The 27,134-nt window shown below is 39.5% G+C and overlaps 3 protein-coding genes across 7 annotated transcripts in view; all 3 read right to left on the reverse strand.

Moving 5' to 3' along the window:
- fam13c (family with sequence similarity 13 member C) overlaps positions 1 to 7,988 on the reverse strand; it is a 20,592-nt gene extending 12,604 nt beyond the window's left edge. For 2 of the 3 annotated variants that reach the window (XM_032540905.1, XM_032540904.1), the window contains exons 1-6: positions 7,735 to 7,988; positions 6,944 to 7,145; positions 6,571 to 6,780; positions 5,897 to 6,077; positions 2,737 to 2,911; positions 1,993 to 2,114 (exon numbers count right to left, since the gene is read on the reverse strand). In XM_032540905.1, the coding sequence (XP_032396796.1) occupies positions 1,993 to 2,114; positions 2,737 to 2,911; positions 5,897 to 6,077; positions 6,571 to 6,780; positions 6,944 to 7,145; positions 7,735 to 7,764 (920 nt within the window). In that variant the 5' untranslated portion in view covers positions 7,765 to 7,988. Of the gene's footprint in view, positions 1 to 1,992; positions 2,115 to 2,736; positions 2,912 to 5,896; positions 6,078 to 6,570; positions 6,781 to 6,943; positions 7,146 to 7,734 lie in introns of those variants that run through there. The other variant, XM_032540906.1, reaches the window with a different exon arrangement.
- Positions 7,989 to 8,799: 811 nt separating this feature from the next.
- LOC116705062 (monocarboxylate transporter 9) lies at positions 8,800 to 17,692 on the reverse strand. 3 transcript variants are annotated; one of them, XM_032540910.1, is made up of 7 exons: positions 17,361 to 17,692; positions 16,759 to 16,904; positions 16,357 to 16,607; positions 13,432 to 13,575; positions 12,284 to 12,379; positions 10,618 to 11,496; positions 8,800 to 10,324 (listed from the first exon to the last, which is right to left on the reverse strand). In XM_032540910.1, the coding sequence occupies exons 3-7, from the start codon at positions 16,553 to 16,555 to the stop codon at positions 10,140 to 10,142; spliced, it is 1,503 nt and encodes a 500-aa protein (XP_032396801.1). In that variant the 5' UTR covers positions 16,556 to 16,607; positions 16,759 to 16,904; positions 17,361 to 17,692; the 3' UTR covers positions 8,800 to 10,139. The 3 variants fall into 3 exon arrangements, with proteins under 3 accessions (XP_032396801.1, XP_032396802.1, XP_032396800.1); XM_032540911.1 differs by having other exon boundaries at positions 16,725 to 16,904; XM_032540909.1 differs by lacking the exon at positions 16,759 to 16,904.
- Positions 17,693 to 22,617: 4,925 nt separating this feature from the next.
- Positions 22,618 to 27,134, reverse strand: part of LOC116705368 (coiled-coil domain-containing protein 6) — a 15,183-nt gene continuing 10,666 nt past the window's right edge. Inside the window, exon 9 of the mRNA XM_032541495.1 lies at positions 22,618 to 23,826. Coding sequence (XP_032397386.1) covers positions 23,632 to 23,826 — 195 coding nt within the window. The 3' untranslated portion in view covers positions 22,618 to 23,631. The remainder of the gene's footprint in view (positions 23,827 to 27,134) is intronic.

Here is a 27,134-nt window from a genome sequence, read left to right on the forward strand (position 1 = left end):
CTGTGTTGTAGTTTGTAGACGGTCCCGAAGAACTCCTTGCGGTATCAACACAGGAACTAAAGAGAGCTGAATTAGCTGAACTCTCATGCATTTCTGTCACATCTACTGCAGTCAGATTCATTGTGTTCACTCGGAAGGAATCACTTCACATGGGTAGGCACTTTTAATGACATTCTGAACATGTTACGAGACTAAAAACACGTTTAAAACTTGCCCTGTTTAAGTCTGCTGGGTGCTAACTCTAGCAGGAGGATAACACGGCATAGACAGCACCGATTGTTTTTGTTTTTCTCTCTACTGACAGCACTCCAAATTTACAAACAACAGAGCTACGTGTTGTAATTGACCGAAATTCTCCTTTAAAGCTAAGAATCTAACATCTACGGGAGTGTCCATGACCTGAGATGATGCACACAAACACAGGGGCATCTCATATTACCTCAGTATTTGGTTTTATTAAACAGGGTGAGGGCAAAACTAACAGACTAAAACACATATTTGAGAAGAGAAACACACGCACACACATACAGAGGACTGTTTGAGCATTTCAATGCACAAAAGAAATGGTAGGATAAAAGTTGTTTCTGTGTCTGCCCTGTGTAAGAGCTGTGTTACAGCCTTAATGGTTCAGTTTAGTGATGGGGATGGGACATAAATAAGAGCGGGGTAAGGAGTGTTTTGCTAAGAGAGATGAGTAGTAGAAAATTTACAGAAATCTCTGCTACTGATGTGCGGATGTGCCACCAACTTCTGGAAGGCTGACTGGGACCAACCACATGCACGCACAGACGCACGCGTCAGAATTGAAAATCAACACTTTTGTTGATGCTTTTTATTGATGTGTTTAACTTTTTTCTTACATTTGTCCCTTTTTTCAACACTTTTGAACCTTTTTCTTAAATTTTCAACACTACGTAACACTAACTTATTAACTTAAGTTTTACAGATATTTTTGGAATTTATGGTCAATAAACCTCATTTATAAGAAATTATACCTAATGCTTGAGTTAGAAAAGCAGGAATTACAAATTATTTAGACTAAAATTAAAGGAATGTATGTTGATGGCTAATCACAGACTGGAATATGTTAACTTTTACTCAATACTATTTCAAAACTTGAAAAAACAAAATTGAATAAGTGACCCCAAAATTAATGAAAGTAGAGATTTGTACTTGCCAAAGAGTGTTGTGTGGAATCAATCATGTTATTTTGGGTAATTACAATTGAGTAGTTTAAAAAGCACATTGTTATAGGAAAACGGGTCAATTTGACCAGAGGACAACATAAGGGTAAATATTTTTGTGACCTTCATATCAAATGTTGGCAGTCATTTACAAGACTTTTATTAGTAATACTTCATGCTTGTTTTTAAATAACATCTTCATGAACCTGAATTCCACTGAGGACACATCTGTTTCATCGCATTGTAAACAGAACCACAACACGTTTGCCTAAAAATTACATCAACAATGTGTCATCCCCATTAGCTTCAAGCAGAACTCCCATCTACACACAAACACAAATTAAGAAAAAGGCCTGTCGCCATATGCAAAAAAAAAATCAAAATACAAGCAACAGCACTTCTTCCTGTTGACTACAGATACTGGATGTCATGGTTTCTGTAGGGAGTTTCTTTTTTTTTACTTTTATGAACAGAGTGTAAAAGACCTCCAGAGGTTGGCCTTAATTCCCTGTGTATGACGTCTAAGCCTTTTCACCAATGATACAACTTTCAACCTGACAACTGACTTTACATGCTGAATGCAGAGTGAAATGCCACATGTGAAAAGGTCAGACCCTAATTATTCACCCAGGACAGATTTATGAAAGGAAAGACTTTTGTATAATAATACCACATAAATGTTCCCTTATAGTTTAACTGTGTTTCAGGCAGGAAATAACAGCTGCATGGATATTAGTTATCTATCTATCTATCTATCTATCTATCTATCGCTTTTACAAATCTACTAATGCTAAGGTGATGATAGTACCTGTTGAGTTGACACTGCATCCGATTTGTTTGATGAAAAGCACTGGTAGCTGAGACTGAAGTGGTCTCTCCCTCCAACCTCTCCACACTACTCTGCTCTGAGTGACAGCTGCTGGATTGGACCTACCAAGGACAAGAATAAATACACATATATCACACACCACTTTAGAAAGATAACAAAACTTAACCAAAAAAAGCATTTCTTTGCATTATATATATATATATATATATATATATATATATATATATGTATGCATTTACTATATAAAGGGTTTATACAAGGGTAATATTTTTTAAAAACCTTTTAATACCACAGAGGATGCAATTTAATTTTGTTTTCACACAAATGACAAAAAGCCACTATGGGCAATTCGGCTTATGACTATTTATTAAGAGTATGAATTTACTGACACATTTTTGTCTTCCCAGATGCATATGTCAATAATTCATCATTTAACACGACCTGGAACCAGATAAATGGATCTTGCTACAGAGGCTAGCAGTAGCATCCGTGTTTGATATAGGTCTGCCGTTGCTGACTCAACTGTGGCCCTGCAGATAAAATAGTAATTGCAATTTCTCCATTGGGAATCAATAAAGAGTATAAATTATAAAATTATAAAAATGAGTTCTGTTTGTTGGTAGGTGCTGTGATTATATCACTTACTGTGATATAGATGTATTAGGTGTGGACCATTAAATTCAATTGGTGAATTTCTGTCATGGGAAAAAAAACATGGTTCACCTCAAAGTGTGAAAGAGCAGAGAGAGTAGGAGGACAAGGTGAGGAGGAGGTGATCAGAGTTGACACTGTGTCCTTGGCTGGGATTGAAAAGAGAACCTTCTGATGCCTCAAAAGATGGAGCAAAAGTGTATTACACACACTCTGCTCTTCCAGCATCCTGGGTCCTGCGGGAACACTGCATAAAGAATAAAAATGAATAGAATGTCACACATACTATGTAGCGTGCATTCAAAAACGTCCTCTGGTTAGTGCTGTAACAAACATAATGGAAAAGGGTTCCATCTAGTGGAAGGAGACATTTACAGCAGTGAACTTAGATGAACTGGTCAGACTGAATAAGGTAGATCAAAATCTCACACTCAGAAAAATAAATTTGCCACTGACCAAAAAAAACAGCCCGGATGTAAAAGCTTTCACTGTGACATTGGCAACTTCTAAATTTCAGAGAATATGTGTCGCCTCTGGTCATAACATTCACAATACAGAGGTAAGTGCCTCCACAGACCAAAATAGTCTGCACATGTTTACCTGGAATGACAATTTGTTTACAATATGCCATCTGTTGTTGACATCCATTCTGTTTTTTTAGGACTTTATCCATGGTAGGTAAAAGTTAACAAAGCATAAACCCAAGGAAAAGAATGTTAAAATGTAAGTCTTAATATATGTTTGTTTACATGGTGGGCAGGTCAATTGGACTGACAGGACAGGAGAAGCCTGCACACATGGATTACATAACAGAGCCATATGAGGGCAACAAGCTGTTAAGTGGCTTGGATGACAAATATGCGCAAGGTATTGGGCGGGGGACAAAGAAACTATCACACATACTGCATGGCAAGAACATGTGCTACAATGCCTGTCAAAGATTGATAGATTGATATCAATAGTATTAAAATCTTGACCCAAACCCGACCCCAATTTTTTTCCAAGCCTCTGCTGCCAACCCTGCACCCCCTCTTCTTCCCCTCAGCTAAAATCATCTGACATTTTCCCCTCGCATGCTGAACTTTACAACATGACTAACACCACATTCCATTGACCTGCCGTTACGTTTCAGAGAAAACAGGGCTGGCATAGATGAGACTGGGAGATCAAGGGATGGGGGAAGAGTTGAAAAGGTGTTAACTAAATAGAATATGTTCTTTCCACTGTGGCAAAAACTGAAACAAAATGTCCAATTCCAAGTGTGTCCCCCTAGAGATTCTGTTTGTTTACAGTGATGGCTGCGATCTGTAAATGGGAGGGCAACCGACAAAATCCTGTTGATATCGGTCTCTGTTTATATCAGTCTGTCTTTTTGTGTGCCATGCTGTGCGTTATCAACCACAATCCAAACCCATTTCCTTGAAGGGCCGAATCCAACTCCAGCCCAACTTGCTGCAAGAAGAAGAGTAGCATAGTGGAGGGGGGGGGTGGTGAGGGCAAACCAGCTCAATCAGTTCTACAATAGGTTTGACTGCCTTGCTCCTGCTGCGATGGCCTGCCCAACCCCCCCACCGCACCTCCCACCTACTCCATTGTGTTCACAGCGTGCCCCCCCCCACCCTCTCGCTCACCTCCACAATCAACTGTACCCCTCTCCCATGTTGCTACCACGGACTGTCCGGTTTTAAGCACTTCAGCCTACAGCCACTAGCCACCATTAACTGATGCACCCCTCCCCCCAATACTCAACCAAGAGACCCCCCCCTTCCTCCCATCATCACGGTGCATCAGGTCAGAGGAGAGCTGAGCAGATTCTGCCCTGGGAAAGCAGCCGGCCCAGACAGAGTGTGTCCGAGACTGCTCAATGCCTGCGCTGTGGAACTGGGGGAGCCTCTGCAGCATGTCTTCAACCTGAGCCTCCGATAGTGGAAGGTACCAGCACTGTGGAAGACATCGTGTCTCATCCCAGATCCTAAAAAAACACATCCCAGTGAGCCTAACTTTACACATGATGAAAACGATGGAGCATCTGCTACTTCACATCCTCAGACCCAAAGTCTGCCACTCACTGGACCGGCTCCAGTTTGCATACCAGGAGAAGGTGGGCGTGGAGGATGCCATCATATACCTACTGCTTGGAGTGCAATCTCATCTGGACAGGGGGAAAAGTGCTGTGAGAATGATGTTCTTTGATTTCTCTAGCGCATTTAACACCATTCAGCCTGTCAGACTGGTAGTAAAGCTTGTGCAGATGGGGGTTGATGCTCTCCTGGTATCCTGGATAACAGACTGACAGAGAGACCACAGTTTGTCAGGGTGAAGGACTGTTTGTCTGAGACTGTGTTCTGCAGCACCAGAGCACCTCAGGGGACTATGCTTTCACCGTTCCTGTTCACCCTGTACACTTTGGTATTCAGCTACAACTCTGAGTCATGCCACATGCAGAAGTTTTTGGACGACGCTGCAATTGTGGGGTGTATCAGGGATGGACAGGAGTATGAGTACAGGAACCTGGCGGAAGAAAGCTGGCTCTGTTGTCTCTCTCCCGAGCCTGTCTCGCTTATCTCTCCCCCCCCCCAATCATATCACTTGTCTGTTGTACAACTTTCTTCCTGGCTATATTAGCCCTCATACATAACCTGGACTATTGTCATAACATGTACATCTTATAATTTATTCCCTGTTACATAATGTTCTTATTCTTATTCAGTCAGTGAGTTTATAGTTTATTATGTTTATATTTTATAGTCATAGTCAATATTTTAGCATGATCTACTGCACAGTTCCAATCAATGGAACATTAATTAACCATGAATAAGGTATGTATGTATGTATGTGTGTGTGTGTGTGTGTGTGTGTGTGTGTGTGTGTGTGTGTGTGTGTGTGTGTGTGTGTCTATCTATCTATCTACAAAGTGGTGCAGTTGTGGAAAAAATGGAGTAGACTAACAATCACTAAAGCGGGTGAATTGAACCAGAAACCTAGTAAGTTGCTCTCATCACAAACAAAGTTGTTGTTTTTTTTACATCTGGATCCGACAGACAAGCTTGAAGAGAGGTCATGTTGAGTAATTGTAAAGGGAAGCTTTGTGCTCTCATTTGTTCAACTCTAGATTGTTCTTGATCATACCTTTGGAGATATTGAGCTGCAGATCTCTTGAAAACTAAGTGTGAATTTTACAAAACTGTTTGCTCAAACTTAATGTATGTACCCATACACAATAGCAACTTACTGAAATATGCAAGGCCCAAAGATGGTTGCCAGATTTTCTAAAGGCATGTGATTTGATTGGCTGTGAGCAGCCACTCTGGACAGGAAGTGGACGAGGTAAGACAAAATAATGAGGTTGTCATCAGGGAGGTGGCAAAAGTTTTCTCTCAGAGACTGGTTCATCTCTGCCTCATCTTCATATCCTAAAAAATAAGCAAAACATTAAAAAGCGTCCATCTGGACTCTAGTAATTTGAGATGGGCATTTGTCAGTAGTAAGTAATAGATACATTTATTGAGAAATTAAATAGTTTCTTACTCAAAGCATTATTATTATTAAATTAAGTAACAGATAAGGCCCAAGACGTGTCTAGTGTTACTTTACTTAGAGGAGTAGGCATTGAACACAGAAGATGACTGAGATTAATTTATACTCAAGAATGTACAGGACGATGTACACCTTTTAAACCTTGTTGGTCATACTGCCACTTCTAAGGAAATATTTGCTCCCCATCCCAGATGTTCTCATACTGGTTTCACTCATTTATGAAGTATGTGCTCATGTACAAAAGTAATCCATCTCAATCATCACTTATGATTAATTACATTCATTTAATCATGCCTACAATTGAACTCTGTAAAAGTTGATGAAATTTGACACCAACAATGCCAGTCAAACATGCTTTTCTAGTAGTACCTGTGAGGCTCAGAACCAGCTGTTTGCGATGGGGTTCGGGAACTACTGGAGTGGGCAGCTCCCGAAGGAAGAGTTTGAGGAGCGAGGTAACAGTGGGAACATCTCCCTCATGCTCCAGGTCCACCCTCTCTCCGTGGTCACACCGCTTCCTCAGCTGCCTGGTCCGCACCACCGACCCACACAGGCGGAAAAGACCTCTGTGGTGCATCCCTGTAATTAGAAGTAGATTCAGTCAGTACACATACAGGTGATGTTTGAGTTTAGATTTAATCTGAGATAGGAAGATAAAGATGGAGGGAGGGATAAAGTGAATGAAAGAGCAGGAAAGCAGAGGAGTCACAGAACAAGAGCAGCAAGGATGTGCCTCAATTACCGTTCTTATCCAGGTACTCCACCATGTCTCTTAAAATAAGGGGTATTCCACAGACCATCTGCCCGTCCTCTCTTAGTGTTTCAAAGGCAACACCAAATACACTACTGACGGCCAGTTCAGGCTCTGCAACCAGGGTGGGAGTAATGGGCTCTGGGCTGACCTTAGCACTGGGTATCAGGATTCTCAATGAAGAGGGGTCACTCTGCATGGAATGAGGACATGCAACAGATGACTTAGCTAACTACAAAAATCCATCTAAAATCTCCTGAGTTGCTCCCGATTCGCATCGTGTGTGAGTGTTTAACTGATAAGCAAGCGGCACCTTGTACGGCAGCCTCGACCACAGTGTATGAATGGTGAATATGTAACATATGTATAAGCGCTTTGAGTAGTCGTTGAGACTAGAAAAGCGCTATGTAGCTAAGAACCGTCCATTTGAGATTACATGATCCATTTTACGATGTGAAAACTTTAACTGTCTGTTTAGAAAAAAATGATACACTCAGGACACAGTGGCATATGTCCTCGATAAAACGACACGTCCAGGAATTACTGTAGCTAACATGTTAACGTTACATTTAACTAGCAACGTTAGAGGCAACATAGTTACGTTAACGTTAACAACGTTATATAACATTAGCGTTGGTGCTCTGCCCCTCATACCTAGCTAGCTAGCTAATCTAGATAATATTTACAACTGCCTACTGCTCAACACAATGTTTAGCGTTAATCGATAACCTAGCTAGCTAGATAACCCAATTCGAACTTCCGCTTTCCGCAGCTAAACTTACACAGAGCGACACCGAAGCGCTTGCTCCCATTTTCAGCTCACCGGACCGCCGCGACTCTCCATTTATCAATTTTAACCGATGTATTTTTCCCTCCTTAATGTGATGCTCTACTCTCAGAAACTATCGTAAAGTTCGACGCACGACGAATAATTCCAGCCATCTTCCTCACATTTCAACGTTAGGCTTACATTAAGGGAATTACAATGTTGTTAATATTGAGTGGGGTTCGCTAGCTATAGCTAGCTAGTTTAACGTTCCCTTGCAAATTGTTTATGTTGTCAGTCACGTGACACACGTGTAACCATGGGGACCTGTTGCCATGAGAAGGAGAAGCAGACTAATTGAGAACAGCTTCTCTCCATCTGTGTTTTTGAGAGACACATAGAGAAACTTGTTTAGAACAAGACTGGGCTTGCCTAAATACATGATCATATTTTAGAATGCAGTAATAACCCTTTAAGTTGTATGACTAATCTTGGTAAATTGGGCAAGATTCGAAGTGTTCTACAAATTTTAATATTTTTCTTAGTAAGTTAGTTAAAACAAGTTAAAAGTAAGTTATATTGACTTATTTATGTCATTAGTATATTTATTGTGTTTAAATAGTGTAGGTTTTATATTTACTTTTATATCATTTGATTGATATGTATTTTTTACACACTAGAAACTTTAATTGTAAGATAAAAATGTCCATAATCTGCTGAATGTCTTTCTGTTCACAATGTTTAATACATATTTTATTTTAAAGAGAGAGAGAGAATGGACTGGCTCAAGATGTAAAAGTGTATCTCAACTGACTTTGTCTGATCTGTAAAATATGGAAACTGATTCCCCTATTTTGATAGTTTTACTTTTAGAGGAGCTTAAGTGGGAAAGAATAGGCTCAGGCTGAGATGTGTACTTTGCCAATAGTGTGTCTGTTTACTGCTCACAAATATAGCCACAAGGCTATATTTACCATTTTCTTGGGATTCAAATTTTAGTTTAAACTCCATAATAATAAATATGTCACAACCATTGACACTCATTATCATTAATCCATATATTTTTATTGGCACTTTTCTTTTAAATACAGTGATATAATAAAACAATAACAGACATAAATATTGTAATACTGGCTTACAAAATAAGAATGGCTGAAATGTGACAGACAAAGATACTGTTTCTTCTAGGTAAATACTAATTGTATCTAATCTGCACCTTGTAAATACCCTCTACAAACACAAAAAGCAAAAGCAATTGTCCCAAATTTACCCTTCACGCCTGGAACTGGAACTATCAAAAATTCATTTGTAGTGGTGTATTCAACAAAATTCAAGTGATTCTAAAAGCCTATTGCAATGTATTCATTACAATAATGATCACAATGACTAACTTCCAGCTTCAACAAAAACAGTTTAACAGCTCAATGGCCAACTTTGTGCATACAAAAGTCACTAGCACATTGGATTTTACAAACTAGTGCTAATACAAAAGTTTATCAAACAATGCACACACAATCCTGTGCACATTTGCAAACATGCATGTGCAGACATGTACACACACCGCGTACACTTTAACATATACCACACACAATTATGGAAAAGGTCCAGCCTGGTCAAAATTGATGCAAGCTAACGTTATGATAATCATGCCAGGAGAATCAACATGCTATAAAGGTTGTAAATGCAAGAAGATCGCTTCAGTGTTTTTATTGGTTTCTTAATCAGCATAACGTATTCAAAAAGTCTCTGTCTGATCTAGAAACAGGAGGTATGTGGAACTGTAAAATTATCTATAAAGCAAGGCTTTTGTATTGTTCCAACAGGCATTATGTGTTGACAAGCATTAACTATCATTGATGCTTTGGAGATATACATAGTGGTGTAATTAAAATATTAAAACCAAAATACAAAAACTATGTGTTGCTAAAATTACGATTATCAAAAAGCACTCCCTCCCTCATTCCAAACCCTGTTTTCTCCGTTTAGTAAGATTCCTGGGAGACAATGTTTTTCTCCCAGGTTTTCTAAACGGCACCATATCTTTTTTCAGAATTACAGTAAAGTGAATACCAATGTTTACATATACATATTGTAGAATTTGGGAGTTGAACAATATTGTTCAGTGGACCTCGTAAAATGAGGCAATAATAAAAAGAAAATCAACAGGCACCAAAGCAAACCTTTAAAAAGATCTGCAGTGTATCGCTTGAACCTGAGAAATGCAGGCAAAGTACAAAAGGAAGGCCTGTATTTCAAAACCTTGGGCAAGTATTTTGGTATATTAGAACCTGGCTACAGAAATAAGGAGATAACTCCTGTAAAGTCAAAAAAGAAAATACCTCCCAGAGGTGGTTTCAGGTATAGTGGACAGTTGCTGGGCAGTATGAGTAAGATTTTAGTCCTTATGAAAGGTGCTTATATTCAGGCTACAGAGGCAACTTTGTCACAGTTGCTGGTGTAATGGACGTCTGGTCTGTCGTTCTCGGAGTACTTCTTGTTCCAGCAGGGAAGGGTGAGCAGAAAGAGAATGAACGCTCCCAGCTCCACACAGCCCCCACTAAAGTAGAAGGCCAAGTCATATGACTGTGTCCAGTCAAAGAAATACCCTGGAAAGTGATAAGAAAAACAGACATTGTTAGCAGAGACAGCAGAAATTCCTGGCAGATACATCAGTCAGCTAAATAATGACAAGACGGTTGCTTATGGGAGTCAACATGCCCTTTTACCTTCTCTGCCTGCCTGATTTAACATTTTGATTTTTGAAATGTCTCTGAAAACATGGCCTTACAACAGGGTTTATCAGTGCACCACATAAAAATAGCAATGTACTTCTTCTTTCTAACCAATAATAACATGTGTAGCAACGCTTACAAATTTAGATAAATACAAGCCCTCCTACCTACAACAGGGGGTCCAAGCATGATCCCTAATCCCCCGAAGAACATGAGGATGCCGTGAGCTTGTGTCAATCTGTCCAAGCCGACAATCTTAGTGGTTATGTATGAGGTGATTGACCAGTTTCCAGAGAAGAAACCCAGGATGACAGACAAGATCTGCAGTCCCATATAAGTCTTAGTGATAGGGATAAGCAGCAGGGCCACACCTCCAGCAGACATGGTGAAGGCATACAGATAGATGCCGTTAATCCACTTGATGTCCACCAGCATACCCAGCACTAGTTTACCAACGCAAGTGGCGATGGCCCCTATTGATACCAGAGGAATGACACTTACTTCTTCAATAAGTCCTTCACTCTGCGCCACATCCTCTATGAAGAGCACCGGAGGGAACGCCCCCAGGCTGAACAGGAAGACAGCGATACAGAAGGCCACCATGGCTTGGTCTTGCATGATCTCACACATAGAGTGCATGTACTTGAAGTAAGCCTGCTGCTTCTTCTTGATGACTTTCATGATAGCCAACCCAGTCAGGAAGCTTCCTTTCTTCTTCTCTGTTTGAATGGCCAAGTCTTTGGCATCAACGGTGTCAAGCAACTCCTTCACCGTCAGAAGTTTCTCTGTATTGGTTGAGGTGGAACCTGCTGTGATCTTCAGGTCATCCGTCGGGGGCTTCTCAAAAAGCTGCTCTTCTGTGTTGCGTTCCAGGGCAGCCTTCTGTTTGAGGTAGTAACCTGGCATGTTAAGGGGCCTCATGAAACCTGCACAGGCCATGAGGTTTAGTGCTACAGCTCCGATGATTAGCAGACAGCCATCCAGACCGTACAACACGATCAGCTTGTTCTGAGCGGAGGCATAGATGAACGCTCCAACACTTGTGCCTGGGTGAGCAGAGAAAGACAGGAATTCAGTGTTAGTGTAAGATAATGACAATTGATAATGAAATTTGTATGTGAGTATGGCAGCTTTCAAATTGGTTGGATGTCATGAGTTTTTATTTTATAGAAAATATTGACCATCTTGATAAAAAACTAGTGCAGTTTATACGATCCTTTGGCTCAATCATCTGTGTGCTCCCATGTTGTATCTATGTTTTGCCAGGCTGAATATCACCATTGCACTGCCATCTCTGGTTGAAAGTTTCAAGTATCGCTGATGGGTGTGGTCAGAAGTGGGCTATGTTGCACCTGTAACCACACCCAACAGTGATGTGACAGTGTACTGACACACCCTGGAGTACACTTCGACATCACTGCAGTAAGCTTAAACCATTGGTGGACAGCAAGAACAAAATTTTCATTAGATATTAAATTACTCTTTAATATTTAGAATATGATATAGCTCAGTTGTTCTGAATAAATAAGGGTTGGATTTGAACTTTAAAGATAAACTTTAGGTGTTACGATAATAACCCTTCTCATTAAAGGCAATTCTGTCTAATATAGCTTAAAAGTACAACTGCCAACCTTCCCAAACCATTACCATTGATGTTTTGATTCTTAGCCAAACCAGATCTAGTCACTAGTTACCTAAGAGACCACCCTCTGTGCTACACTTGATGTTTACCTCAGCGTCCCAAGGCTCCCAGCAGCTCATACATGAAAGAAGTGAGCATGGAGAACTGGTGTGCACCCAGTGAGCACAGGGCAGAGGGTGGGGCGGCAGTACCTGTGGTGACAATCCCTAGGGCAAGGCCGCGTCTCTTGTCAAAATATTGACAGGTGATAGTCAACGTGGCTGCGTAGACCAGACCACAACCCAGGCCTATGGTAGGAGAAAGGACAAGGACAGAAAGAAGAAGAATTATTAGCTCAGATGAAAGGGGCAAAAGTCTTTCACTAAAAACACACAACAATAGCAAATCAATTGCACTTTATGTATCAGGAAAATGGGTTACTTAAAATAAAAAGGCCACTTATATTTGTTTTAAATTATATGTTAAAAATATGTAGACATATTAGTGTACTACTATACAGAACAGCATTGTAGTCTGTGTATTTCAGTGTATAAACTCAGGAAATCATTACAAAGATGTATTTACAATGTACATAAATCCATTTGAGGGCACTGTGCAATGTGCATAGGGCTTCTTGTGCAATACAAATACCAAGACATAAAACAAGAATATGACAAGCAGTAAACAAGCTGCATGTGGATGTTCAGCCACATACATCATCATCTCAAGGGCATCTCTAAAAATAAATAACTATGTTAAAATATGCATGTCCTCCCCTCTGCAGCAATGTCTGTGCGAAAGGCAGTGTTGACTGTGAGGGGTTCACCAGGATTAAGCACGTCTAAGCTGTCAATCATTGTGCAATACCAGGTGGTGTTTGGCCCACCAGGCACACTGGTGATGCTGCAGAGGCAATAAAGGGTCACAGGGAGATCAGGCTAAGCCATAATGTTTTGTTTTTTTCCCTGTAAACATCCCTTAAAATACAAACAGGATTGTCAAACAAATGGTGCATCTTGTCTCAGTGTGATTCAACATACTTTTAATGGCAATATTTATTCAACCGGTAATGTAGGATATAGAGTGGTTAACATGTGCCCCCTGCTTCTTTCGGATTAGTATACAATGTGTTAACAAGATTCTTATATGTTAGAGGGATAAGAAGCTTAGTTAACTCCCATGATCAAAGCAACATCAAACACTTTTTTTTTCTCACACTGACAAGACCCAAGCCTCTACCTACCTGTCTGTTTGACAGTTCTCCAGGCTGTTAGCATTAACTTTGTCATTAACTAGTAGAGTACGCTATAAAAGCACACAGGACAATAGCCCCAAAGGTTATCATCAAGTGTTTCCTTACCAACCACGATCCCATAGGAAAAGATGAGGAACTGCACATTTGGAGCAAAGGCACTAAGGATCAGGCCACCCGCTACCATTACGCCACTGAAAATGGTCACGGGACGAGCCCCAAAATTGTCCACACAGGCACTGCAGACAGGACCTAAGGAAGAAGAGGTAGAAAGAAAGACAAGGGCAGAGAAAAGAGACAGAGAGTGGAAGAGATACAAAGAGGGTAAATGTAAGTGATAGAGGAATAAAAATATTCAGGGAACAAATGTTAGTGATGCTATAATGCTGCTTAACATGTTGTATTCTGGATAACAAACAGAAGAAAATCAGGGCTGCTTGAGTAATTCATCATGTGACATGTTCTGTTTCCTTCCCCTCTAACCAGTGGAAGTGCAGCAGAAACTGCAGTGCTGCAGCTGCCTGACAGATGGGACACAAGGCCAGATCTGTCTAGTCATGATTTCTCCCTCACCCCTGAGAAAGACGACACCAAGAAACCAGGCTGGCGGGTAGGTTAGGCCTCAGACGGAAATGTCAGCCAAGACCACTATCTATCACTGACCCTGTTTGCTCAAAACAGTCTTGGAGCATACCTTTGTATCATTTCCAGACATTGCTGAAAGGTAGGTTTGTTCATAGCCAGCTATAATCATAGATTAACATGCATTAGATTCTTCTCTATTTCTTGTTTCCTTTGTGTAGGAAAACCTCCTACTGTTGCCTTAAAATTCTACCAATGGGCGTTTTCAAAACAAAAGTCAAATTGCTTGGCTTCAGATTATCTGCAGATTGTAAACACGTCTCTTCTCATCAAGCCACTCTTAAAAAAGAACAATCTAGACACATCCCTAATGAGCAACTATAGGCCAATATCAAACCTTCCACTTTTAAGTAAAATCATTGAAAAGTCATTTTTTTAAACAATTTAACCTTTTCTTGACACTAAACAACAGTTTTGGTACATTGCAGTCAAGTTTTTGATCACACCACAGCACTGAGACTGCTATTGTTAAAGTCTTTAATGACATTCACTTAAACACAGATAGTGGCAAAACTTCCGTCTTAGTATTACTTGACTTGACTTATTACTAGACCGATTGGAAAACTGAGTTGGACTTTCTGGCACAGTACAAAACTGGTTTAAATTCTACTTAAAGAATAGGGACTACTTTGTGTCTATAGGTAATTATGCATCTGAGCATACAAATATGACGTGCGGAGTTCCCCAAGGCTCCATTCTGGGGCGTCTTCTGGTTAATATCTACATACTACCACTGGCTCAGATTAAGGAAAACAAATTTCCATAACCTTATCGCCAGGGGACTACAGTCAAATACAAAATCTGAGTAAGTCCATTGAATAAAATAATTATTTGATGTGCCAGAACTTTCTTAGATTAAATGAAGAAAAAACGGAGGTGGTTGTTTTTGGAGCAAACAAGAAACGATTAGAAGTCAGCACTCACCTTCAAACGACCATGTTACAACAAACAAGGCCAGAAATCTTGGTGTAGTCATGGACTAAGGCCTGAATTTCATCAGCCATATTAAGACATTTACAAAGTCAACCTATTATCACTTTAAGAATATATCGAGGGTTAAAGGACTTGTGTCTCAGCAGGATTTGGAAAAAACATACTTTCATCTTCAGTAGACTTGACTACTGTAACAGGGTCTTTACAGGTTTCCCTAAAAAAATCAATCAGACAGCTGCAGCTGATTCAGAACGCTGTTGCTCGAGTGCTCACTAAGACCAAGAGACTGGATCACATCACTCCAGTTCTGAAGTCTTTACACTGGTTTCCTGTGCCTCAAAGAATTGATTTCAAAATGCTTTTGCTGGTTTATGAATCACTAAACGCTTTAGGGCCAAAATACATTTCTGATCTGCTGCTACACTTTGAACAACCCAGAGCTCTCAGTTTGTCTGGGACAGGTCTGCTTTCTGTCCCCAGAGTCAGAACAAAACAGGGGGAAGCAGCATTCAGTTTTTATGCTCCTCATATCTGGAACAAACTCCCAGAAACCTGCAGATCCGCTGCTACTCTCAGTTCTTTTAAATCAAGGCTGAAGACCTTTCTTTTTTATGTTGCCTTTCTTTAAATAATTGTTAATTAATTATACTGCACTGTACATTTTATTCTCATATTTTATCTGTTTTTAATTTTTGGGGATGGATGGATGGAAATAAAGCTGCATTGCCTTATGTATCAAGTATGTTCGTATACAAAACCTCTCTCTTCTCTAGTCACTGTGTCTCTCTCTATCTGTCCCTCAATTTGTCTTTCTTTTCCTCCCTTTATGGTCAGATTAAGGGCTAAGTGATCCTCCTATATTCATAGCATGGATGACTTGTGCTTGTTTTGCTCTCCTCAAAAATCAATAACAGCAACTCTGCTCAGGGGAGCCACAAAGTTCCCATCTTTGTCACAGCATTGCCTTTTCACTCCACCTTGTTGAAACATTACAGTGAGAATTACTCTTTAACACCTGTAGCTATAGTAATTATAGTCCTTGGTGATATGTTGTATTGCTGTTTTACATGGAAGTTATCACCAGACTTTGAACAAGTGTCTGCTTTGTTATCAATAACATTATGTGGATTAGAAGCAGGGGAAGATAGGTGTAAAGGTGAGTGTTTTTAGTGCTAAATCACACGTCAGCAAATATATTTCCCATAATGGCATACCATATATATGTTTACTGCTCAGCATATAATTATCAGATGCTAAAAACTGAAGGAAAAGTGCTTAATGATTATACATACTGTATTTTTTGCTATCTTTCTAACAAGACGCTCTAACATGACTCCAAAACTTGACTGCAGTATCAGCACCCTCGCTGATCTAATTCAACTTCTATTTAGTTTGGCTCTTTAATCCCCATGTGGACACATGTCAAGAATTATTACATTATTATAGTGTGCTACTCACTCGCTATTAGTCCCACTCCAGCCACAAGGGAGCCCACCCAGGCTGTCATGCTCTTGCCCTCCTGGAAGGCATGCAGCCACTCAGGGTACAGGACACCCACCGATTGGGGCGACCCATAGGCCAGGAGCTGGGCCATAAAAGAGGCCACAACAATTGCCCATCCCCAGCCTCCGTCCAGCACTTTAGTAGATGGAGCCATGGTGCTGATGTCACTGCTTCCCTCTGGGATCAGCTAGACAAAGAAGGGGTTCCTGGGGATGACACAACAACAAACATTAAAGTAGTAAATTTGACTGCAAAATAAATTTGAAAAAATGATCAGCTGAGCACATCTAAGTTAAATGACATAATTTTTAAACTGAACTTACAATAGCCTCCAAAATATACACTCTATAGACTTATGTAAAGCCTTGATGTAATGCAGGCTGTTGCAGCACTTAGCCTGGGCAAACATGCAGGTCACCTGGGTGAGCTTCTGGACACAGACTGACTGGCTGCAACTTACTCATAGGCAATTGCCCCTTTTCTTTCTGTTTCTATAACCACACCTTAGAGGAGGAGAAAGTAAAGTAAACAGCCCTGCTTTGTGCCCCCCCCCCGTTGTATCCTGCCTCCTTCTCCATGATGTTTAAACATATGGTAGAGGCCTTTGTCTGCTGTGCTTACCTAAGTTTTCCAGACTCTTTTGTAAATAATATGATGTAGCGCAGAGCACCTTTACACGTCACTGCCAAAGCATTACCTCTTCTTTTTTTTTTTTTTTTTTTTTTTTTTTTTTAACAATGAGGCTTCTTTAGGTGCTCCTCATATTCCCGATGTATTTGCTTTAATAGCAGACTGTTGTCATATCAAATATGCTACTTTTTCATTGAAATTAAAAGACAATAATATTCTGAAGAAAATCACTGAATGACATCTTCTCTATTCATCAAAACCAATAATCACGTTTCAACACAGGCACATCGAGTTTGTTATTGTATTTAGGAAACACATGCGGCACTCACCTCAGCATCTACAAAAACAGCAGCAGGACCCTGCAGAGCAGCTGCGCGCTCTACGGGAACTTCCCATGTAGGGTGGTTTCCTTCCTAAAATCCCGTCTTACAAAATCACTACAAATGGCATACATATTAAAAGCATCGCACACGGGTGCTGGTGAGCTGGAGTATGATGCCCGTGTGTCAAGAGAACACACTGCTTCAACAATGCGCATTGTGCATCAGTTTCAAGCTGCTTTGTAGCCGGCAACAAAACCGGTTGAAAGCTGTTCTTGCTGGTCCAGCAGCAGCCTGAACGCAGACAGGAAGAGGAGCGCTTCCTCTTGCGCTCCTAAAGCGCACCGCAGACGCACAGAGGAGCACAGAGAGCCTTGAAATGATAAGAAATTATGATTGGATTTCCTTTTTTCTATACTTACTTAAATTCCCGACCCCAAAGAGCACCTTCAATCATCTGACTTAACTTCCTGAGCACCCTGGACCATGTTGTCTCTTCTAAATATACTTTTACCTGGTCTAGCTGAAAGTTGGGGGCTCATGTGCTGACAAGGGGGGGTTAGGTTTATGTATTAATTCTTTCCTGGAACATTGTAGCCATCGGTCCGGTTTGAACCGGTTGATGGATGGATGGCAATAACACCACCACAGCGACCACACTGCACCAGCAGGGCGCAATGCCTGGAGTCTTTTCCTTGGTGAGCCCTTATTAAAGCAATACGTGCACACAACTCTTAAACCAAATCTTGACCAGCCTTCCCGTCACTAAAAAATAACGAGAGGTTGATTAAGCCTTAAGAAACAGAGCAGTGGTACACGAATATTAAGCAACATGTAGACAGTCTACCATGCAGCTACCAAGAGTTAAAAATAACCTAAATGAAATCCTACAGGAGTGGAGAAAGAGGACTATGGGATATGATTAGTGTTTTAGTAATACAGACAGTTCATGCATGTTATAGGAATATTTCAGTCACATATAAAGAGTAGGCATAAATTAACACAGATTAGTAAAAATGAAATAGATGTTGTGAAGGAAACATGTGAATTACTGTATATAGGCCTAAACCCTGACAGAATGTATTGAATTTATATTGTTCCACATGAAATAAGATCTACATAACTTGGTTTATTTGGTGCCAACTTAAAAACAACCCTTTCTACCCCGAGAAACACAGACAAACTGGATATATTTTGAATTACATTTAAATGAACCCAGGTCCAAAGTCAGTTACTGATAAATATTCTTCCCTGCTTTACTTTTGGTAATTTAATGCATTCATTCTGCGGTGAGAGAGCAGAGAGAAGCAGTGATGATGGTCACACTGCAGCAGCATCATAAAGTTATATTATCATATAATTGCACCCATTCTCATAACCTCAGGTCAGACACAGTGGAACCAAGTCAGAAGAAAAAAAAGCTGAGGCGAGCAGTGGAGAAAAGTGACTGGAAAGAAGAACCAAAAGAAGAGACATGAAAGATCAAAGGACAGGGAGGAGAGAAGGAATAGGGAGGGATAAAGAGAGTTGGTCAAACTGGCTTTCACACTGAATGCACCTAAAATTCTTCAGGAACTTTGATGCGGTTTCCCATAGCTGAGGTCTGCTGCCAGGAAGGTTTTTACAGAGAAGATTTAGGCTCCATAATCCCCTTCTGCCTGAAAAATTATGTTAAAAAAGAACAAGGGAGGCACAGTTAACTGTACTACACTGGTATTACATTGACACGTTGCCCCAGACCAGTTTCAACCAGAAAGAGTTGTAGAGGACAGCGTGTAGGAATCTGTAGGAGGGTGGAGAGTCAATTACAGAGTGGCTATGATACACTAGTAACACAATAAATGTTGGTGCTGAATTTCCCTTGCTTGCATAAGTTATTTAATACCTTTATTGACAAATTATATGAACTCAGTGGCCACTGTATTGGGTACACTTGTTCAACCTAGTACCTAATATCTAGTACAACTATTCTGCCATAAGATTTACTTTAACCCTCGTGTCGTCCTCCCGTCCGCCAGGAATTCAGGTCAAAAGATTAAAGAATAATAATTTTGGCACTTTTTTCAATGTATTTTTTAAATTCATGGTCAACAGACTTAATTTAAATGACATTATACCTAAAAAAAAAAAAAAACAATTATCTTGACCGATAGGGTCAGGATATGTTTTGAAACCATTTCAACGTTTGTTTCAAATGATATAAAGTTGTATAAAAACACCCCTAATTCAATGAAAATTACCAATTGTGCAAAGAATGATGCATGCATAAGGTTCATGCATCTATGTTATTCGGGCTAATTTGTAAGAAACCCATATTTCTGATATAAAAAGCTTTAGAAACGAGGTTATTTTGACCCGAGGACAACACAAGGGTTAAAGATGCCTATGATGTTCTGTCTTTAGACACTGTCATAGAGGTGTTTTTTCAATTATGTTTAGTGCTGAGGTGATAGTTAGCGATGGTGTTGCACTGGACTGCATTATATTAAGAGGTGTTTCTGATATTCTGACCCGGAAAAATAGTTTAATGTATCATGATACTGTAAAGTAAATTTGATTATCTACCGTTCTTTTCAAGTTGCAGTGGTAAGGACACTGAAGTCTAGACGTCACTAAAACATCCACACCACTGCCACACTGATATTAATATAGGTGATATGGCTGAAGCTTTTCATAACCTGATTGTTTCATCTCATAATGACATCTATTAACTAATCTACATCAATTTGCCAACTCAAGACTGAGATGAGTATAAAGTATCCTTGAGAAAATAATTTGGATCCATTCTATCTTTGTTGTAGTGATCCTAATATATATATATTTATATTTATATATATATATATTATTGTTTTTGGTGAGCTGGACAAAATTGATTATTTACATCACAAACTTCAGACTTTGCATAAATGTCATTCAGAAACACGTTCCAGTATAATTCTAAGTTTCCCATTTTTTTGGGATCAATAAATATCTATCTATCTATCTATCTATCTATCTATCTATCTATCTATCTATCTATCTCTCTATTGTCTATGTACGCCTTTCTTTCTTCTTTACTTTGTTTTAGTTTAATGCTTAACAGGTCTTAGTGTTCATTTGGTTGTTTGTTTTTTGTTCATGCTCTCTTTAAAAAGAGAATTACAACCCAAGAAAGCCACAACTGTCAGGATTTAGACCTTATCCTAAGTATAACTGCTGCAACAGGTGTTGTGACTGGCATTGCTAACGTCTTGATAAAAACCAAGGGTGCTCCAGTCTTTGTGAATCTTTTAGGTTTTTGATACTATAGATCAAAACTGTGCTCTCCAGTTTTATGCAGATGATACCATCTTTTATTGGTTCTGCTTTATAAATCAGTACCATACTGTATATAACCATATGTAATAATGGTCTATGTGATAGAATATCATGCAAGTTATGACAATTAAACCATTACAATGGTAGTAAAGTTTAACACCATAACCCTTGTAAAATAGATTACTAGTTAATATGAAAAGATCTTGTAAAGAACAAAGTCCCATCCAAACATATTAATAGCAGCATATGTGTTGCGTCTAGCTGCAGACCTCATAGTACTCATCAACCACCAATTAGTAACACACATACACACATTTTGCAGCGGTTTTATCTAAAATGGTCTGATATTCTGACATGTTAAAAGTATCTTTTCTTTATCTCTAGCACTTTTTGACACTTGAGATGCAGAAACCTGCTGATCTTTTCCGTAAAAGGCTTGGCAGGTTTAAACAAGGAGCCACCCTGCAGTCTGGATAAATGTCTCCTGGTTTCGATTGCCCAGCTCAATGAAGCTTCAGAGGTTAAAAGCCACTTTAGCACCCAGCATGACCACCCTAACCCTCCTATCCAGATTCCTGCTTGGATAAGATCAGGTTGCTGGCTTCAGCAGCAAAACAGAGCAAAGTAACATGGAAGAATAACATGTTATACACGTAAGCTGTATCACAACGCTCAGCAAGTCTTTCGACAAAGATATACTTATGTCACTCTTATGAAGGGGTGTGTATTTTGATTATGGTGAGTTTGAACCGACCTATGTGTAAATGACCTACAGTTGCCTATAAAGACCTAATAGAAGCCTTATTTTTCCTCCCACCACAGGTTATTGCACCCACATTACAAAAGTTGACCACGTTAAATCCTCCTGGAATGATTGATATGGAAAACACTCTTCTGATCTTCAGCCAGTTAGAACCGCATAAAACCATGTTGACTAGGAAACTAAAGTTACACACTGGCACAGAATCAAGTCCATGGAGCTGTTGTGTATTAGAGGCTTATCACATATTACAATGGCTAGAATAGATCAACATCAGAAGAGATGATTCTATAGTTAATTTTAATTTTTTTAACCTATGCTAGCGGCTATGGGTACGTTTGTCTTTATCGGACCAGTTAGGTCCAGATTAAAACAACTCAACAAAAACTGGATTGATTTACATAACATAGGCTATGAACATGGGTAAAAGGCAGGTTTTTTGTTTAGCATACCCAGTGATTTATAATTTCATTTTCAATTTGGTTGTGTTTGTTGTTTCCGCATCCTGAAAATCACTATACAAGAATCATAATACGGTTATGACGGGCCCAGCTGCATATCACACTCAGGTAGTAACAGTTAGAATAAGATTGAACCAACCGAAGACATGAAGCATGCCATACGTAAAGTAGGAAACAGAGCAAAATACTATTTTTGTATGTTAAATTGAACTGAATTATTAATAGTGAATTCAAAATTGATATATGTTACTACCTCAAGGGGCACTGAAAATGATTGGCAAATTTTATGACAGTTTACCATTTCAGTGAGACATTACAAGGTCATAAATCATAGTACGATGAAACATTAAATCTTACCAGTGTTGAAGTGTAGAGCCTAAGACATCAATTTAATGAAATGCAGTTTTCCATTATGTTTACATTAGTGTGTGAGCTTTGATGGCGCAGATCTATTTAAAGGCACAAACTTCACACAAATTACCTTGGGGGTTTGTTGGGAATTAATGAAGGAAACAATTCAAGCTAAATACACAAAAAGATCAATCCAATCTAGAACTGTCCACCTATTAAGATCTGACAAATTTAGAGTGTGCATCAAATCAGTCTCCTGTCAGGGAAAAAATTATCATAAATAATAGACCAATTGTTATTTGCAACAGTTCTGAAGTCTAAAAACCATGCTTATCAATGTTTAACTCAAATGATTGGCAAATGCTATCCATGAAACGATAAATAAAAACCAGAAGTCGTCATCTCAAGAGCTTTAATCATACATAGAAATTTAGTTCAACAGTACCATTCCTTTAGAATGTTTTAGCAGTATGTATATTTAGTGTAAAGAGCATTGTTTTTTTTCCTCCTTTTTCTGATGAGGAATATCCACAAGGATGATAGAAGCTTTCAGAAATACACCAGAGAGAGAGAAGAGCAAAGAGACTGAGTACATGACTAAATTTAACACCTCCGACTACATTTTCAAACACCTCAAAAGGTGACACTTTGTGTGTTATGTACCAGTTTCCATCCTACTTGATGCTTTTTATTTCCTTTTAAATTTTAGCTGAAGAGCAGCAGAGCCTTGAATGCTTTCAGAAACTAAAATAACTGTGGCATGAGCTCGGTTTGATCAATGCCCTATAATGGAGAAACTCTAAGCAGTCTATGACACTTCTTGTGGACCTTATCAAAGCTGTGTTAGCCTTGGGGTGGGGGTGACTTGTTGACACTGGTACAGAGACAAAGAGGGCTGGTTGAGCTGGAGTGAAGTACTTTACTGCAATCAAGTGTCATATTATAGGCATGAAAAGAATCAACCACATCCATCTATCAGTCCATTTCTCTAGCCATACATCCATCCAAACTATCGTAAAACACCACCATGAAACATACTTTATGTGCTGTTTGTGCTATCTTAGAAGCGCCACAACATCAATTCCAACCAGCTAAAGTCTCAAGCAAAGAAAAAACATCATGTACAAGACAAAAGGTGGAACAGATAATTGGCCTACAAATCCCAGAAGCGATTTTTATTTTTCAGTCCATCTATTCCTTTTAAGGGTAGTTAAGTAACGCCAGCTTCACTGAGGGTGAGCCGCCCTCTTGTTTCTTTCCCCTCGAAAACTTTTTAAGCTGCTTCTTTTGTAGAGTTGTTAAAGAGTAAGAAACTTGACTTCCAGAGCTGGTAATGATGGAAGCTGCTGTTGCGGTAGCGTCGTGGCATTCAGTGGGCGCACTCACGCGCAAAGACAAAAACTGTGTTGCATTAAGGCTGGGAGGGAGGCTGCTGTGCTGCGTGCTGCGACATAGCTGCCGGGGAGGACATGGACTGGACCATGGGCTGAGCTGGTGGGGGTAGCGGAGGCTGAGCCTGCTGGGCCCCTGAGTGTGTGTTGGGGGAGGGTGGGGGTGTTGGACGTTTGAATTTGTCAGGGCTGGTGCTTCTTCTTGGTGAGGGCCTCTGTTTGAAAGAGAGAGAGAGAGAGAGAGAGAGAAAAATAAATAAGTATGCCTTAACTTATATAACTCAACTACGGCAGCATCTTAAGCAGTTTGTGGCAGACTGAAACGCAATTTATGCTTCTGTGTAAAATTTACGCAGACCCTAAGTTGTAGCCTGATGAGCACCTCTTGAAAAATGTACACGTCGCGGCGACGCATGTCATGTCTTGGCTGGGTTGTATTTCCCCTGAATCATTTCCTGGTCCTCCTTCTCCATAAACATGAAATCAAGGAGATTTTCCTGCTACAGATTGACGACCATGGTCAGAAAGCACAGGGGAGAAACTTTGTTACACTCACCATGAATCTAGAGTTGGTACTCACTCCGAAGCTGCTCGCCCACACACACGCACACGCGCACACACGCACACAAGTATATACATCAGGCCACTTATGTAGGCTACAGCAAAAGCTCTGCGTGGAGCCTCCACAGAACCATAAATCACACTTGGGGTTGTTTGCATGATGTTGGTTGGGCTGACTTTCTCAAAGATATTCTCATCTGGGTTTATAGTTTTTTTTTTTTTTTTTTTCTGGGTTTCTGTTTAGTAGTTCTGTTAGTTTTTGTTCAACAGTGATTCCAGAGTTACAAACCAGTGAAGGAAAATTAGAGTATAAGTGGTAAGGTCACTCCTCTCAGTCATGGTTACCCCACTGAGCTATTGGTCATGACCTGAAAACTGCAATTCCAGACAGAGGAATGGAAGGAAAAAGGGGTTTAGAGAAAAAATCCGTCTGAAGGTTCTGATCTCCCAGATGAAGTTATTTCCTTGTTAAAACTCCTGGGTGGGCTGAGTGGTGACGGGAGATGTGGACATTACCATCCACAAACATCAAGAGAAAATGAATGGATGTAAAAAACCAAAGAGGGAGAAAAAAAAGAGAGCGATTACAACAAGTGAAGTATGGAAGGAATAGGCTGCATTGAAAGGGATTTAAGAATTAAAAGCATACAACAGAATTAGTCCATAAGTGAATAAATTCTTTCAGCTGCCTGTACACAAATATACCATCATGTCTTGAACTTCAACCTTATGAATGATGCTACTGCAGGGTAGTTTGGTCAAAAGTTCGTTTTTTTAAACAAAGGGTGCTGAACAAACTAAAATGGTCAGCTAAATGTGGCGTGACTGTAAACCAGTTCATAATAAGACATGTATCTTGATGTAATGCAAAGTAATAATAAACTCAGCATATGATTAATGACCTAGTCAGAGGTGTCAGTTTAAATCATGACAGCGTCCTGAACAGTACAAAACTGGCCGTGTGAAAGAGACACTTTATAACTCTGGAGTAATGGTTCAGCAGGAGCAGAAGAGCTCCATAGGGTACACTACTGTGTACAGTATATGAACCAACTACAAACCTATTCAATACAACTGATACATTTACTGTATACTGCAGACAACAAATAGGGCTGTCAATATTAATGGAGTGAGTTAACGCAAATTCCTTTTAACTAAGGCTGGGTTAAATAAATCAACCCTCCAATTGAAATCAACCTTTGAGTGATCTGCTATTGATTAATACAATCCCAAAATCGATAATTAAATATATGTCTTTTCAATGACTGTCATTGTACTCATGTTAGGTAAGAAGTGATTTAAACAAACTGTTGGGGGTTAATGTAAACAATAACCTGGTGCAATATAAAAAAAATTATTTGAGTGTTACCTCTTGCTTGTAAAATTTACAGTTTTCTGAGAAGTCTTTTATATCCAAGCTAAATTTGTATTGTAACTGTAATTGTCCTAATCTAATTGATATTGAATCCGGATTGTAATAGAATCAGGACCTTGTGAATCTAATCGGGAAATCATTGGTGATACCCAGCCCTACTTTTAACGCCACGGTTAGTTTTTTTTTACACGCAAATGACGCATTCACATTCTGTGATTTTGGAAATAAATTAATTAATCTTAATGAGATTATTAGTTGAGATTCTTCCATAAAGCCATCTGAACTAACAGAAATATATTAAAGAGCCAGTTTAACACTTTTCTTTCAGTCCTTCAAGTTGCAAAGTTTGCTGGTGCTAGGCTAGCGCAAGTCAACAGTATCTGCTAGCCTGCCATTAACAGTTTTACCCACTCCACAGTACACCAAAGGCAATTAAATAATAACACCAGACTATCGATGTAAATGTCTGTCAAGAGCATAATGTTAGAAATAAAAATACGTACGGTACGGTTCGTTGGATAACACATATTCCTTTTCTTCATCTTTTCAAAGTCAGAAACACTGGCATGGCTTTCAAATGTGGCCATAGTACTATATCTTGTTGATTCCTTTGTGCAATGTACTCTGTTTCTGTAGCAATGACTGACAGTGGCAGAAAAAATAAACTTGCGTGATTGTCATGTGAACCGGCTTTCTCGGTTGCCTAGGTAATATCACTCCGCCACTGCTGTATCCTGTGCTACCAACTACAGGGAACAAAGTATAACTATTGCAATGCAATGGTAGTTTTATTTCCAACATTATTCTATCAACAGAGATTTACATTGATAGTCTGGTGTTATAACTTATTTGCCTTTGGTGTACTGTGGAGGGGGTTAGACTATTTTTAATGGCAGGCTAGCAGATACTGTTGACTTGCGCTAGCCTAGCACCAGTGAACTCTGCAACTGGAAGTACTGAATGAAGTGTTGAAAACTGTCTCCAGTGATAAAAACACACTGGCTAACTTGGAAATTGCATCTTATTTCCAAAATTCAGAACCACACCTATAAGAAATATTAGTAGTAAGACAATACAAAACATGAATAAAATAATCAGCACTCACAAACTGAGACAAAAACATGCTGACTGACACATCAACTGTGTGCCAAATAAGGTTGTATGTTGTCAGTGAAACATCCAACTAAAAACACATTGTTGGCTAGGAGAGATGCTTTAACAGACAATGACCCTTGTCTAAAATTCAATTTAATTTTATTTATATAGCGTCAAATCACAACAGTTATCTCATTGCGCTTTTCATTAAGAGCAGGTCTAGACTGTACTCTGTGATGTTATCTTAATAAAAATATAAAAGATAAGTTAATAAAGAAATATGTGTTACACAGATAAGGTGTGTTGATTCAGATAGTGTTGTATTATTAAAAAAACATAATGCATATTGGACCAGACCTTTGGACATGTAAGGACCTTTGGTATGTTCTCCTAGTATGCATGTAAGAGCGGGCTATTTTGTGTGACGGCCAGGCGAGTTTGAGATCTGCAAATGTTTACACCCACATTTGTTGAACAGTGTAGAACTTGTAA

The sequence above is a fragment of the Etheostoma spectabile genome, chromosome 17 (genome assembly GCF_008692095.1).
Source record: "Etheostoma spectabile isolate EspeVRDwgs_2016 chromosome 17, UIUC_Espe_1.0, whole genome shotgun sequence".
NCBI classification, from domain to species: domain Eukaryota; kingdom Metazoa; phylum Chordata; class Actinopteri; order Perciformes; family Percidae; genus Etheostoma; species Etheostoma spectabile.

What these genes read in the sequence shown, in the direction of transcription:
- LOC116705062 (XM_032540909.1), bottom strand. Translation starts at nt 16,555, where the DNA reads ATGGCTCCATCTACTAAAGTGCTGGACGGAGGCTGGGGATGGGCAATT. An exon ending in CCTAGGGATTGTCACCACAG is followed by an intron (nt 11,497 to 12,283) that starts GTACTGCCGCCC and finishes CTGCTCACCCAG; the next exon opens with GCACAAGTGTTGGAGCGTTC. An exon ending in GCTTGGACCCCCTGTTGTAG is followed by an intron (nt 10,325 to 10,617) that starts GTAGGAGGGCTT and finishes ATCACTTTCCAG; the next exon opens with GGTATTTCTTTGACTGGACA.